This window comes from Caloenas nicobarica, chromosome 2 (genome assembly GCF_036013445.1).
Source record: "Caloenas nicobarica isolate bCalNic1 chromosome 2, bCalNic1.hap1, whole genome shotgun sequence".
NCBI classification, from domain to species: Eukaryota; Metazoa; Chordata; class Aves; order Columbiformes; family Columbidae; genus Caloenas; species Caloenas nicobarica.
The window spans coordinates 45,886,280-45,902,323 of NC_088246.1; the positions used below are offsets into that span (position 1 = coordinate 45,886,280).

At 40.5% G+C, this 16,044-nt stretch overlaps 2 protein-coding genes across 4 annotated transcripts in view; one reads left to right on the forward strand and one right to left on the reverse strand.

Annotated features, from left to right (window-relative positions):
* Positions 1-1,983, forward strand: part of SH3BP5 (SH3 domain binding protein 5) — a 52,762-nt gene extending 50,779 nt beyond the window's left edge. Inside the window, exon 9 of the mRNA XM_065627292.1 lies at positions 517-1,983. Within this exon, the coding sequence (XP_065483364.1) occupies positions 517-698 (182 nt within the window). The 3' untranslated portion in view covers positions 699-1,983. The remainder of the gene's footprint in view (positions 1-516) is intronic.
* A 1,120-nt stretch (positions 1,984-3,103) lies between these two features.
* The window catches only part of CAPN7 (calpain 7), a 35,195-nt gene continuing 22,254 nt past the window's right edge, over positions 3,104-16,044 (reverse strand). For 2 of the 3 annotated variants that reach the window (XM_065627286.1, XM_065627288.1), the window contains 7 exons: positions 15,015-15,150; positions 14,493-14,568; positions 12,009-12,154; positions 11,381-11,443; positions 8,696-8,826; positions 7,389-7,481; positions 3,104-7,307 (listed from right to left, as the gene is read on the reverse strand). In XM_065627286.1, the coding sequence (XP_065483358.1) occupies positions 7,163-7,307; positions 7,389-7,481; positions 8,696-8,826; positions 11,381-11,443; positions 12,009-12,154; positions 14,493-14,568; positions 15,015-15,150 (790 nt within the window). In that variant the 3' untranslated portion in view covers positions 3,104-7,162. The remainder of the gene's footprint in view (positions 7,308-7,388; positions 7,482-8,695; positions 8,827-11,380; positions 11,444-12,008; positions 12,155-14,492; positions 14,569-15,014; positions 15,151-16,044) is intronic. The other variant, XM_065627289.1, reaches the window with a different exon arrangement.

The following is a 16,044-nucleotide window of genomic DNA, read 5'->3' on the forward strand; positions in this document are numbered from 1 at the left end:
TGTTTTAATTGTTCTTCTGCTGGCTGGGGAGGTTCCCCAGTCCTGTCTCAGTGAAGGAGTTCAAGATTCCTCCTGAAATAGTTTATCAGTGGGATTGTGATCATATGTTTATTTTAAGGAAAATCTGAGGTTTGTTGTTTTGGTTTTTAATTACTGTCCTGCTTGCTGAAAATCCTGCTTTCTGAGGAAAAATAAAAAATCAACTAAGGTGCCAAAAGGAACCTTTTGCAGGCTTTGCCAGCCCTTCCTGACAAATGCAGACTAGAGGATTTTCACTGCTCTTGTGTACTCCAACCTAAGGCTTTTTCCAGTGTAATTTGCTGATGCGGTGCACAAGACCAGCGTGGCTTGGAAAGCCAACTTCGGTTTCATTGAAGCATCTTGCTCCTGCTCCTATTTATTTTTTTTTTTTTTTCCCCCACGCTTTGACAAAGGAAGCTGCAGAATCACTCACTTGAAGCTTAAGCTGCAGAATGAAATCCGGGTTTAACATGTAGTTTAATCCTTTCTTTGCAGGGGACAGGGCAGAAGGGGCTGAGAACAAGACAAGCGACAGAGTGAACAAGAACAGGAGTGGCACCAGGAGCGGCTCCGCTGAGGGGCTGGCTTTGGAAAACCGAATGAAGCAGCTCTCCCTTCAGTGCATGAAAATCAAAGAGGGAATATGCGCAGGCAGAAAAGCTGCCCAGATTGGCTGAGTCCTTGCGCCCTGTCCTGATTAATGGGAGTATAAATATTTATACATGAACTTCTAAGTGTTTGAAGAACATTGTGCCAATAATATATGCCAAATCTTAAGCGTTTACTCGAAGAATTTAAAGCTGCACTAAGAAGTCTAATTGATGTGGAGGGCTGGAGTTTTTATGCAGTAAATCCTTTGTAGGCCGGACAAGTTATCAAATGTTTAAGCTGTGCTCATATTTCACAGACTTTGTAAATTGTTTTGTAGCAGCCTGGCTGAAGCAATAACTAGTAACGTTCCCGTGTAAATTCGTGCCAGTAGGGGGTCTGAAATTCGAGCCAGACATTTGCAGAGAGCGGTTTGGCTTCAGTTTTGTAGAATGAAATGCTCTTTAGATACAGTGGATCTCTGGAGTATCAGTGGCATATTCTTTAAACCTCTCTATTTGTCTGTATTATGCTGAAACTGTAGAAGTATTTTGTATACAGGAAAGCTGTTGCATGTGTGGGGTCGAAAAGTCTTCGCTCTTCCCTTGGTGCTCACAGAAAGGATGAAGATGAGTCACACCTATAAAAACCGGTGTGAAGAGATGGACGGACGGAAAGGGGACGGTAACGCTCAGCGGTGGTCGGCCCTTTGTAGCCACCTTCCCGAGTCTGGCTTGGGCTCTGAGGGTGATTCCAGTGACCAAAAAGAGTTGATTGGCCCCTTGCCCTTCCCCTCCCCCAAGAAGTGAAGTATTATTTTTCAGCACTTTAAGTGTTTGGTTTTGGGGTTTTTTTTTTGGCTTGAAAATGGAAGTCATAGATGTGTTCAGGACAGTTACGATAAGGGATTTGTCCTTGAACTATGCATGAAGAAAAGGAATTGCCAGTGTAGATTGACCACGTGTTCTTAAGCTTCTCTGTAGGTTGTACTGTGTGGGGTTTTATAACTGTTCAAGGGACTTGGGATTTAAGTATTGCTCTGGAGAAAGTGTTCCCTAAAACTAGAAAGGGCATGGGCATGTTTTGCCAGCAGCTGTTAGGCAGTAGTAGTATCTGGTAATTATGCTAATAAGTGGTAGTAAAAATCCTAGAACTCTTCAGTTTTGGTGGCTAAGCGTTTCTGAAAGCACCATTTTATCTAAGATGTCAGTTTATACTGTTAATTTGATGGGAATTTTAGTATTGCCCGAAGTATTTTCTATTCTATGTTTTTTCGCAGTCCTGTTGTATTTCGTCCCTGCCACAGCTTGTGTATCTATTCTCAAAGTTAATGTAAAATTCTTCACACTACAGTAAACATTTTTGTTTTCCACATTTCAAGTCTGTGCAAGTTAAGTGTATCTCAGGCGCTAAAGAACCGAATCTTCTCCTGCAGCAACTTCAGTCTTTAAATACTCACTTCCAGTCAAAGACTGCAGCCGCTGTCGCTTTCTGTGGTATGAGAATCCTTTGCAGTATGTGGACAACTGTCACCTCCTTCCAGCTTCTTGAATCCCTTCATCCACGAGTCACTTCTTATTCTGAATTGCATGAGACCAGAGATTTAGTCACGTTTTCCAAAATCCCTTAGTATGCAGAGAAGAGGAAGGTACTGTGTTACACAACACCGCTGTACTTCATGCTACTGTAATTTGCTATACAGCCATGCAGAACTGGAGGTAGAAAACCTGTTTTCATAAAAATTAGATTCAAGATGCTATAGCTGTTAAGCTGTTACAGCTTTAAATATATATACGTTTACATCTTCCAAAGAGCTGAAGGCTGAACTCTTCCATTAGGAGCATTTCCCAGCCCAATAAATGCTCGGGAAAGAAGTTGGTGGTTTCATCTTCTGCTGTGACCGACAGTCAGGGAAAAGCAGGGAGTGACAGTATTAAATACAAAATGAAAAGGAGTACAGAAGTGTCACATTGTATTAGATGTTTTTCCTTCAACTTTCACAGTGAAGCTATTGTCTGTGCTGCATACAGTTAGAAAAATTAGCAGAGGTATTTGTGGTTGAATATCTTATTTTTGCAGACTTAACCAGTCAACCCCCACTACACTTTCCTGGGTTGTCTGGGTCTTGCTTTTTCTTTTCTTTCTTCTCTCACCTCTCTTCGCTGTCTAATTTCCTCTCATCTTGCCAGTTCCGAATGGAAACCCAAACTCGCTGCACTTGGGCGATTAATTAATGTTCAGCAGAATATAAAAGTAGTTGTATGCGCTGCCTTGCATGTCTCCTGAGTGGGTTCAGCTCCCAGCAGGGTAAAACCATTGATCAGGAAGTACGAAAAGGTGTGGAACCCACCATATCCTCACTTTTACACCACGCTTCTGCAACATTTGTTTAAAGATCTTGCTGCAGCCACTTTCCTTTGGTGACCCCCAGACTTGGCAGGTAAATTGCCCTTCAAACACGGAAGCAAATAGGCAGAACGGTGGGTCTAATAAATAAATGGAAAACTCATTTTATTTTAAACTTCATAAAAGCCATAATTACAAATATGACCAACTTAAATGAACATACATCACTGTAGAGTAACGGCAAATGAACAAGCTTTCTGCAGTTATTTTTCTGTTGGAGCTCTTGCTGCATTCTGAAGTGTAACAGGATGGTAGCTGCCTTCATGGGTATAAAAATAAGCCTCTGGTGTATCAAAGTATTATATGTGATCACTTCAGCTGCCCTGAAGTGAGAGTGTATAAAAGCAAATGTTAACCTGGGCATTCTGCTGCTCTTTGGTTTAATCAAACAACTTAAATGTCCTTTTTTGACTAATGAAAACCTCTACTGTACATACACAAACTTAATTCCAGGTAGTCGGCTGTTCAAATGCCGCATAGTTTGTACGGTGAAGCGTGTGATTATTGTACAAAATAGTGACATGAAACTCGCATCAGGGAACTCAGACTGAATCACAGGCTCAAGGGGCAGAAGCCGCGGATGCCACTCAGCCAGGTACCACCTCTTGCTGAGCCGTCGGCAACTGATGGATCAGATGAACCAAGGACTAACCTGCGTCTTGCTAACAAAGCCAACCGTGGATGTGTGCGTCTGGGGGGTATCTCACCCTGAGCTATAAACAGGAGCATTATGGGATCCTGCTTGGAGCTTTAAGGTAGGATTTAAAACAAAAAATACACAGGAAAGGCTTTGCAGTGCATAAATAAGGAGAATGTCAAAACTTCTGAAGAGCCTATATACAGTTATCCTTCTGCACCACTGACAGAGAATTAAAAATCCTTTCTTTGTAATAGTCTTCCCTTAGTGAATCAAAGCAAGTGTAAATCCTCTTAAAGCCCCTCACAGCAACCAGATTTCATTTTGTCACTTATCCCTCTTGTGCTCTGGCTTGGGCAGCAGTTCAGAACTGCACAGTGTGTGACAACCAACTTAGGAGAGCAGGATGCTTGTTAGTAATCTTATGACACTTCGCATTTTAACGTTCAAAAGCTTCAATTGTGTGTTTACAGGCAGAGAAGACTTCAAGTTCGAGAGGTGGATGAATATCCTAACTTGGCAGTAAAGTAACGTGACTAATGTACCTTTGTTACAGTCTGAGCTGTTGTGCAGCTATTTCAATTTTTGCATACACAGGCCTTGTTACTGCGTAACATCTCCACACTTATATCAGCATCCACTATTCTGTCATACGGATCAAGAAAATGCTAAGTGGTATATAGAAAAACAAAAATATCACCGAATGTTTGGGGTTAGATGGGAACTGTGGAGATCATCTAGTCCAATGCCGCTGCTAAACAAAGCTGGTTCACTTAGAGCTTAAGAAAAAAGCAAAGCTTAACCCAGATATTGGCCTGAAGCTGTGTTAAAAATCTAAAGATCAGTTCATTTTCCAAAAATTTTTTTCTGATTTATTTGTGGAAAAAATACTGAAGTATGTATTTGACATAAATGATCCAAGCAAACATTAAGTGCTTACATGAACTTTTTTCCTAAGAAAAAAGGCCAATAAAATTTCGTAAAGTTAGTTTGGCACAACCAGAATATGTGGACTAGAATTTAAGAATATTTTGTATTTCCTCTTAAATGTTCCACCTGAGTGTTCTGCCCTATATCTGAAGGGAAATGTACAGCAATGGTATTCTAGTAGCCTACGCAGGTACAATATTTGACTAGAACTTGTGTTACAAAGGCCACTGATACTACGCTTAAATCCTGTGTATTCATGGGGATGAGCCCAATCCACTGCCTGTGCTGGATGTGTTAAGAAATGTGTGTCCTGGTGGGGACAGGATCCTTTGTGTGGCATTAAGGAAGTGAGAACGTTTCTTGCTTTTAGTTTAGCACAGTATGGAAGCTGAGCCTTGTGCTTGTTTCATCCAGCATAAGCTTTGGCAGTAGCTTCTGCTTTGTCGGGGCAGGGGGGGCAGGGGGAAAGAAAATTGCCTTCCTGCAGAGTAGAAACCAAGTACAGAGGAAGAACAACAGACTTCACGGTAGACAAGTCTATCAGCTGGATCTCAAACAGCAGATGGGCAAGAACGTAGAACCAAAAGCTGGCAGGTCTGGCTTCTGCCTTTTGTACTGTCAAAAATATACTCGGTTGAGGTGTCCTAACTACCTCTAACTTCATACGTGATGAGATACATGCAGAGCTCCATTGCCACTCTGGTTTAGCCTGAGCTAAAACTTTAACAGAGATTTGTTGGGAAAATTTTTATTTTGTAGGGATGAAGCGGTCCTTGGCACATACTCCAAAAATCAAGGATACCGCCAACTAATCTGTTTTTTGTGCTCAGCTGTTCCCTCTGTTGATTTGTTGCAATAATCATCAGAAACTTCCCTGCAAAAGAAGGCAAGTCACGCTGTGACAAACTTGTCATGAATTTCCTAGGCCAGATGGTGTTGGAGAGAGCTGCAGTCAGAAAGGCCTGTGTTTTCAAAGGCCTGTGTTTTCAGTGCCCTTTTAAAGCCAGACATTTGTCAAGCTGCTGTCTGATGAGGGAAATGAAACAAAAGGATCTTGTACTTTGTGGAGAGGGCTAATAGCAGACTCCTGTGGGAGTCATTTTAGCTCACAGATATTTCTGGTGTTTCTCTAGCACATGTGCTAAGCTTCCCGATGACCAAATGGCACCTGTGGTCTAAAATAAGATTTAAATCTACCCTCTTTTGCTTGGAAAACTGCCAAACCAGCCTGAATGGCAAAGAACTTCCTATGGCTGTTTTAAAAACACCCCTCTCCCCCAACTGTCAAACATAGTGGAATTTGGAGTCTGCCATTTGTAAGAAGACAAGAAAGAATGCATTTTAGGATCAGTGAGGCAGTTCCTATTGAAATCAAAAAGAAGAACTTGGTTATCTTTGATCCTCTTCAGATACAATGGACATAGATCTTCTGGAGGAAGAGCGCCAGATAGTAGGCATCTGAAAAATCTTATTCTGGACTAATATCACTTCCACTTTTTCATAAGAACTTTGTGTCTACTCCTATTGATGGCACCGGCCACACGCTCCATTCATTCACTGGTTTCCACTTGAAAGAGAAAAGTACCTTTTAAAAGATGTTTTGTATAAGGGGAGAGAGCTTTAAATGACCCTTCCCCTACATGCTGAATACTTATGTTTTGTCCTTGACATTTTTATTTCTTTGTTGGGACTCTGATGGCGGGTAGTTCCCTACCTCAGCAGGTATAGAGAATCTTACAGCGCACCTTGAGATGAAAACCTTTCATGCCTGCTAAGCGAAGGGGGTGCTGCGCTGTCTGCGCGCTGTTGCTGGCTAATCTGCTGGTTTTACTCCTGATCTGGATCGAGCTAGGTCTTGCACCTAGTAGGAAGAAAGCCATAGAGTACCTTGTGCTGTAATATTATGTATTAAAGCAATATAGGTAGGAAATAACAGCTCTCAAAGTACACATAACATGAGTGAAGCCATTGCGTTTCTTTTAGAAATAACTGAAGCAGTAATCTTCCTTTTCCTTTACTCCTATGTACATATTCATGATAAGCTGAGCACGATAGTCTGGAATACTACATGCTCAGCAGTAGTAGATTTACACTTAGATGTGAGAACTAGTTCAATGCTGAAAACATTCAAGACAGCAGCACAAATAGGTATTAAAAGCTATTTGGTCCTGAGACTGAATAAGCAGAATACGCAAGAATATTTTTTTCTTATATGTTTACTTTTAAGAATAAAATCTTGAACTCATTTATCCTGTGTTTTGGGAGAATTTCCATGTTAGTTTTTCTCTTAGCTCACTAGACTTTGATTTGATGTGTGGGAAAATTGCAACAGAGTTCTGCCAGTTCATTCGCATCTAAGCATTTGAGCCCATTCACAAGCCCGTTGAACAGTGCTCACTCCAATACCACAGCAGCAATCTGTCCCAATTAACTGCCCAATCCGCAATTCCAGGCTTTTGGCTATAGCTTAGAATTTAATTTTCTTCTATGCATATGTGTAGTAACAGTTATTCACCTGTTCTCAGACTGTAGGACAGATCAAAACCACCTCCTGAAACAGTACTGCACAGATGTGCCTCCTTACTGCAGCTGTGATACCTTAAGAGGAGTAGTGCTGTTAAAATCTAAGAAAAAAGGACCCTCTTGTTGAGGCAGGAATGTGGTGGGAATAATGTTGTAAACTCCAGCAAATATGTTCTCCGCTTCCAAGTAGCAAAATCCACACCTATGATAAAAGAAACTACCTGTTACAACTAAGATCTGAAGTGTGTTTCAAACCTTTAAGACTTCATTAAGTGATTATTACCTGTAGTCGCCACTGCTCTTTTTCTGAAAGCCATAGGAACCAGGATCTCCTACTGTCGAGACCGTGACGAGTTCAAAACCGACGCTGTATTGCCTGCAAGAGCCGTGACAGACTGTTATTTTAGTTATTTGGGTCATCAAGTTTACCACAAAGAGGACTATTTATTAAAAACCTACACAATATAACTGGAAGACATCTAAAAGTTTTGTCGCATTTGGGACAGAACATTAAGTCAAACTTACCATGACATTAATGTAAAATTTGGAGGAAGAGGGAACACATTTCAGGTTCACAACTAGGCTACAAGGAAAATGCCTGCTAAAAGTCTGCCTCTGCATTCAAGCAGATTTCAAGCAGTTAAAACTTGCGGTGACAAATTCCTGTGCCACATCGTACAGATCCCGGGCTGTGATCTGATGGCTGTCAGAGGAATCAACGTTGGTGATCTCAGCAGAATTTCTCATGTTGCACTATAATGTGGCATAGTTTGTCTACTACCTGTTAACAGACGTGACAGGCACCACTGCCCCTGTCATTCAAACTACCCAAATATGATCTGCAAGCGCAGGAAAAAAAGCATACAAAAAACCTGCTCAATTAGTGGAACAGTGGAGCCACCCACACCTTTGCACTCATCTTCATGAGAGGAGCTCCCTCCAAGTGAGGAGGATGGATAAAGAAGTGCTGCCATTTTGTGGGGCCCACTGTACAGCTTTGCAAAAGACGAACACTTGACTGCATGTCAGGTGTTGCTATTTAGAAGTGCTGTATAGTGGTATTTTGAGATAAATTGTGAATTTTGCCAAAGGAATTTGACCTGTGTAGTTCTGCTCCATAGGGCACTGACATCCAAGGCTTCTCCTGGCCTGCCAGTGGTGAAGTAAATGCACTTTCAGAGCTGAAGCTACTGCATAGACCATTATTCGAGAGCCTGTAAGGGGTTAGTATCCTACGTATTTGCTCTACAACAAAAGGAATTATGATTGTAATTAGTTTTAAGAGGAAGAAAAAAATCCTTTACACCTTCTTCCCTTCTGTGCAAGGCCTAGCTCTGCTCAGACCCTGAAACTAAAGCTCCCACTTTCCTTGTGGGTCAAGGATTTCATCAGTAGCAAACGTGCAGGTTTAAATCACTATCGATAGTGAAGTTAAGGAACATAAATAGTGCTAAATCCGAGACACCTCCCATACCTTATCTTCTAAATTTTCAGGGGGCTTCCCACCCTCCCCATGGAAGAAACTGACCAAGCTTTATCTTTAGCATGTAATATTCTCGCTGTGTTGGTGCCCGCTTATTCTCTACAAACCTTGGCCCCCGTAGTTCAATTAGTAATGGCCCGTTCTTGTCCAGCTGGAATTGATAAATGGGGTTATTTTTGTAGGTGTCTCTGAAATTTCCACATCCGCCAGCACTGAGACCTTTCCACTGTCCATTAACCTGAAAGAAGTCAAAAGTATAGAAAATACTTGATATCTGGAGGATTTGTATTGCTTATTCATACGCACAAACAAGACTAGAGGCTCCTCTTATTTTAGAGGTCACAGACTTTAGTAATCTGTCCTAATTTTTCAAGTGCCAGTGAAAGACTGTGTTAAGTATTCAGAAAGTTTCACTGCAGTCCTCCACCCACCTCAGTCAAAGCCTTAGTACTTATTTAATATAAGCTGATAAATACACTGTTATAAATGATCTGAGTGCCTGTTTCTGACTACGATAAACTGCATCTAATGAAGGATCTATATCCCTGTCTATCCCACAACTACTGGGCTATGCAGGATAATTTTTTTTTGGCTCAGACACTCCTCTGTTGTGCTGAATGAGAAACGAGCAGTATAGGAAGTACAACTCCCCTTGTATTTTAGCTTTTCCTTTCGAAATTGCTTTCTCGATTCACTCCAAGAACCAGCATTTACAGGGACGAGATATCCATAAGGACAGATTCCACAAGGACAAAGATATACAAGAGGAAAAATGCTGCTCAGACTTCAAGAAACAGGCCATCTGTTTGCAAGTTCCTCCTGCTAGTCATTCCACTGAAAGGTTAGACTTGTAAGACATGCCAGGCATTCACAGAAATTTACAGCTGAGATCCATTTCTCCTGTGACTTCCCTCCCCTTTCTGTCAAATCAGTGAGGAGCAAGATCTTTTTTTCATGTGATTTAATTAATTACTTTACTTGGTGTCCAAAAACCTCAAAAATGGCAAGTTTGGAAGCCAGGGGGATTTCTCCTCCAGCCATATTACCACCTGGGAACATGACGCTGCTGTGTGCTGTTAGCTTTCCGAGACTTTTCCACCTCTGCTGCACTTAGTTCCAGGAATCTCCTGAGGTTTCAGTGAGCTCCAGAGGTCATCACTCAATAATGTAAGACATCTAACAGAACTTGCTTTTACTGGTAAATTGTGAATTCGGTACTTGCTTGTTTTTAAGCATGACGACTGCTGAGCAAGCACCAAATAAGCACCAAGCAGAGGCAACTAATTTTTTGTGTTTAACCATAAAGACAGAGCTGGCCTTAGATAGCTAAAACATGCCTTTTATTGGAATACTAGGCAGATATCATCAAATAATTAACAGGAGGTTTTCCACTTCATTTTCTCTTGAAACATAACATAAAGCAGGTATTCTGCCTCAAACAGGCTGGTCCCCTTCAATGAGCTTGTGACCTCTCAAAGCATTCCTCCAAACTAAGCCTGTTTTTTAAGAGCAAAAGGGACAATGGTTTCTGGAAGAACCAAGCAAATCATCTCGCTGTTCCCAGGAATCTCTCTAGCCCCTTCCTGTTCTCCAGACCAGGCCAGCTTCAAGGGGCTGTGGCAGAAATAATAGCTGGTATGAAATACCGTCTGAACTCGAGAGCCGAGAAGACTTCTGCCCACAGCAGCAATTCGCCAAGGTATGCATGGGAGGTACAGAGATCGAAGTTAACAACCACTGGCTTTTTCTTTCTTGAGAATAAAATTGTTAATACATAAAAATACATGCAAGTCACGTTATTCTGTGAGCTCTTGGCTGTATTTACACTTCAGCTGAGGTATAACTGCAGCTCATGTTGAAAGCTGAAATACGAACAGCAGCTGGCCCCAAAACTGCCTGGGCTTCTGACTTAATTTCAGTCAACTTTTTTGCTCTTGCTCCTGCTGCTGTGCTCTCAGGGAGCATTTCTATGGGAAACGTACCACATGTATACTGCCTTGACCCTGTTCGGCAGCATGAGTGCTTATCCCAATGATTACAGATCTTTGAGATGTCTTACCAAAATTTAGGAACATACTGTGATACTGCCATCCTAAGTCCATTTGTCACAGTCTTGCTACTGGTGCCTTTGGTTTGCCATTGTTGATTTTGTCCCATCACACCAAGACTTTTTCCAAGAAAATCATGCAATTCTCTCAAGGGAAAATGAGCAATGCTTTTGCAAGGTTTTTACTCTGCAGTAGCACTAACACAATCTGATCTCTGCAGAGTAATTTCATATTAGGGTACAGGTTGTTATTCTAAAGGCCAGTCTATTCTCTAAAGGCTTTACAGCGCATCTGCAGTGGTGCAGCTATAGCAACACACTCCGTAATGAAGATGGATGCTTAAGCATAGGAAGTTCCATCTGAATATGAGAAGAAACTTCTTTACTTTCAGGGTGCCAGAGCACTGGAACAGGCTGCCCAGAGAGGCTGTGGAGTCTCCTTCTCTGGAGACATTCAAAACCCACCTGGACACATTTCTGTGCGATCTGCTCTAGGTGAACCTGCTTTAGCAGCTGGGTTGGACTAAATGATCTCCAGAGGTCCATTCCAACCCCAACCACTCTGTGATGCTGTGATTCTGTGATTAGGCTTTAGTTAAGAAGTTTCATTTCTTAGAAGATGGCATAAGCTGGCATTTTGGAGCAGTAGAATAAAAATATATTTCAAAATCTTGCACATCTCTAATATGGAAAAGCCAAACCAGAATTATTATCCACTGACCCATAAAATAAAATATTTCTTTACCCGTTTGGAAATGGTGTAAGGTGTAGGAATCTTGGAAAAGGTGAACTTGCACAAGGAATACACCTGTGTTGTAAAAGAAGAAGCTGGTCACATATTCATTTTGCACTTTTCATATGAAATCATGACATTCAAAAAAGCAGAATTGCCTACACATCATCTTTAGATACTTTTTAACTACATGCCTGTATTACTCATCAGATAACCTTGTCTGAAACTCAAAATCCAGAAAAGTGCTGAGACTAACTAGACTTAGTTCTACTTATTTTTTATTTAAAAAAGCAAAATGGAAACAATCTGCATCTACTTTTTTCAGTGACCAAAAAAACCCCCATCTAACATCGATCTCTGCCTGTACACAGATATTAATTTTTTATTCTAGGAAATAAAAGCATTTTTTCAGCTGCTTTCATTACTAAAACCACACACACAATATTGTCCTAACTACAATGGAGAACTTTATCAAGACCTTCATCCAGTGGTTTTGCTCCATCATTCATAGTCTCCCTCCCCAAAATAACAATATCAATCCAGAAGTACACTTGTTCATCAAACTCAAAAAGGTTCATCAAACTTGCAAATAAAGGACACTTTAATTGTTTACACTTGTTATGAAATCAGCATTACGTACCCTGATGGTGTAATGGATAGTGTTTTGTTTCTCATACTGGGACACCACTAAGGTAAATGTATGGGGCCCTGCAGAGGTCAGTTTTATCTTGGTCAGATAATGAGGACTGTTGATCCGAATACCATCAATATACGGAGGAGGATCAGCTGAAAAAGAAGAAGATGAACACTTTCCCTGGATCAAAAAGTCACCCAGCTCGTTAAACTTCTTAGCCATTTTATATCAGTGAATTTTGCCAGGAAAGTCTGACTGTTGGTACTGCAGTTAGACTGCAAGCAGACTTGAGTGCTCTTGAAATAATAAAGTCTCAAGATTTGCTCATTAAAAGGACAGATCATCTTAGGAGCAACTGTTATTTTCAGGAGAAGTACATCACACATAACAAGACACAAATTCTGCACTTGCAAGTACAGCTTAAATCCCATAACTTGTAAGTACTGCGTATCCATGTCCCACCAATGTCACTGTTCAAAGGAGACCGACTGTGATTATGTTGAAATTTAAAGAAAAAGATGAGAGTTGTTTGAGCACTCTTAATCTGAGGGGTCTGTTCTTTCTCCATTGGCTGGAGAGTTCCAGAATGCAAGCTGCCAAAATCTTTGGCTTCTGGGTAATCAAGACTAAAACATGTTAATTGCTTTAAGTAACTGACACACACTTTCTCTCTCCAAATCCTTGTGATCATTACACAAATGTAGTTGCATCCCAGTACCAATGCACTTGTAGTACTTATTATAAACATCCCAAATATTTGCTTTTACAATTAGACAATTTAATTTGTTGTTTGGCCTCTAATTGGTTCTTTCCAGACTTCTTTTAATTTCAGTGAAGCAGGAACAAGTCTAGCCAATTACTTCAGTAAGCCCAGGATCAGGTCCTTTTATTTTCTTCCACAAAGCAACATGGGACAGGGGAAAGGATTAATATAAAACAATGAGAAGCTTAGGAACAGCAAATCCTGGCCTCACCGCCAAAGGATTAACCTGCTTTGTACTGATCTGATTTTAACAGATGGTAAAAATAATACTGCAGCCTGACCAATCTATTTCCATGGAAAAAAGGTTTTAAATGAGTTTGAGCTTGTGAGATTAAAGTTTATAAAAGAGTTTGGGCAGTGAGACAAAACATATGAATCATCCAGCTCTTGCAAGTGGTGTTGCTGGAAGAATGTCTTTTTCAAGCAAAAACAAACAATTCCCGCCGCTATACAAATGCATCTGGTTTGCCTACTCAAAAATGTTTTCAGTAACACACACAGGCAAAATAAGCACTGCTACAAGTACTAGAAACACTGGAAGCATGTCTTGGGCTGTAAGGAGAAGCAGATGCTTTAACAAGATCAGCTCTTGCAGAAAACAGATGATCTGGTCAGGTCTCAACAGGTGCTTTCCGCAGAAAGACAGCCTGGATTCTAGGGGAACTGGCTGGCAGAGTTCACTGAACAAGACCAGACATGAACAATGCAACCCTTACCAGCCATTCCAATAGAAAAATCCCCGCAAATTCCACTTGCTGGTGAAAACAGCTTTAAAAGCTACTCTCTGTTGCTATTACGTATTGCAGGAGCAGCTACCTGAACGCAACCCTGGTTCTAAAGAGGTTCCCTATCTGTAAAAGCAACAGGCCAAATCCTACGTGTCTTAGGATGCACCTTTACTGAATTCTTCAAAGGAATAATTTATAGAGATTTCTAACTTGATGTGAAGAATAAATAAAAAGATTATATTATTAGCTCTACCTTAAAGTTGCAGTCTACCCTATCCATCCAACCTGGGCATCACCTTTACTTCCTGTGTCTCAACCTATGTTCCAGATCTGCTATCTGTCTTGAAATAAAACATACATGGCTTTTTCCCAGCTACAACAAAGCTCCAAAAGCCAAGACCCGACCCTTCTTCTTCAGGTGAGTAGAATCTGACCTATAATGACCAAGAGTAATACTTTGATAAAATTTGAACAGCTAAATATTTTTCTTAAACATTCCATACCTGATACTTTGAAATATGTTGAAGTGTTCAGATGTATCTCAAGAGCTTGTTTAGCTACTTCACTAAGCCAAGTTCACACAACAATTAACCTTGATTATTTTCATTTAGTGGAAGCCATAAACCTTTAAATAATTTCACAAATGTGGCAAATAATTATGCTATCAGATAAACAGAAGGACAACATCCATTAACTCTAAGCATGAACTACTGCCACTGCAAAATAAACAGAACAATAAAGAAAATGCTGTGCCAAAATAAGTGTCAGCAGGATGGTGTAGACCTCTTAGCATGCTTCCAACATGTACAGCTTGATTTATTCCTTCAGTGTAGACTGTTGAGAGTGGTCAAACAGGGCTAAATAACTATTTCAGAAGATTGACCTCTTAGAGTGCAGCATCTAGGTTTAAAGCAAACAGTGCCTTTCCTTTCCAGAAAATCCTTTGCAATTCGTTATTTATTTCTGACCTCATCTTCTTGACAATTAAAGTACACTAACCTGGATAGTACACTTTTTTGCCATCAGTCTTGTATACAACCATTGTAATGAATTCCCGATTGTGTGCGAAGTCATCCTATAAAAAACACAAACCAAGTAGAGCTGTACATTCCTGTGGAACGTAACTAATGCTTAAGCGGAATCAAGTACATACTCCATCATCCCCTTCGATCGCCACATGGTATGATCCGATATTTGTATTTACTAAGATACTAGATCCAATTCTTTAAAAAAATACCTGAAGTAAACAAACTGCCACTAATTTCACTTGTAACAGCTCAGAGTTGCTTCATTACCTTTATGGTGGTGAATATCAGCACCTCACTCAATTTTTACTCTGGGTCTGTTTCAACAATCTCATACACAATTATGGATACCTGCTGAATTTAAACTTTATACGTAGGTCTACATACTCGAACATGAAAATATAAGCAATAATGTACCAATAACATAAAAAGCTGTATAAAAAGATTTACAGAAGATGTTATAGAACTCATAGAAAGTGTAAGAAGAAGCTGGTACCTTGTCGGTGATGTGTCTGCTCAGCAGAACCCAGACGGCAGCACCACCTTGAGGACACTGGACCTCCAGCTTGTACTGAGGGTTATTGGCCAGGCTGTAGGCATCCTTCACCGGACCTTGCTTTGCATCCCAAGTGCTACAAGTAATGCAGACGCTTTACTAGATGAGTAAGACACTAATTTGTGCTTTGAAAACTAGCTCCAAATCCTGCACATGAACAGAGCAATCAGTAACAAAGTTACTGAACACTCATTTTCTACTGCAATCTGTGACAGGGGTTACATATTACAATCGCATCAGAAGCATTATTTTACAACTTGGTTTTATAAATTACTTTGCTACGATGCAAGTGTGATAATAAGAAATGCTACACACAAACAACCACACAAAGCACAGAAAAAGCCGAACCACTCAAGTAGCCTGGCTACCCGATTATAGTCACGGTTGCAGACACCAGTATTAAGTGAAAAACACCTATGCTTTTTTAACTGTAGAAATCCATACATAAGCTATGGTTAGTTTTAAAAGCTTGCCAGGTTTTTTTTTTCTCCAGTTTTTTATTGAGGTAATTTTTAGCTTAAAATTTGGTCTGGTTTATGTTTAGAAGAGTGCACGTGTGAAGTGTTAAAAAAAAAAAAAAAAAATCTGTGAGGTGCCCTATTGCAAAATCTGCCTGCTGCCTCATGAACTGTCTAGGCAAAGAAAATAAGGTATAAAAAAAACCCCAAAATTGCTGATGACTGAATGCAAAACGCGGCACACTGGGAACAGGAGTGAATAAAGTTACTCATAAGTCCCACTGACTCTCCCACGCTTGTAAAACCGAACAGCATATGTGGAAGGCTGAGTTATCAACTAAGCTTCAAATTATCACCATCGTTACTCCATTTTCTATGGCAGTTTCCACCGTGCCAGGCATTTCCCTACACAGAGACACTACAATCATTAATGATAAAAGGAAAGCCAGGCTAGTAGATGAGCTTTGAGGTTAGCATACACATTACCTCACATTGCTACATCACCACAGCAT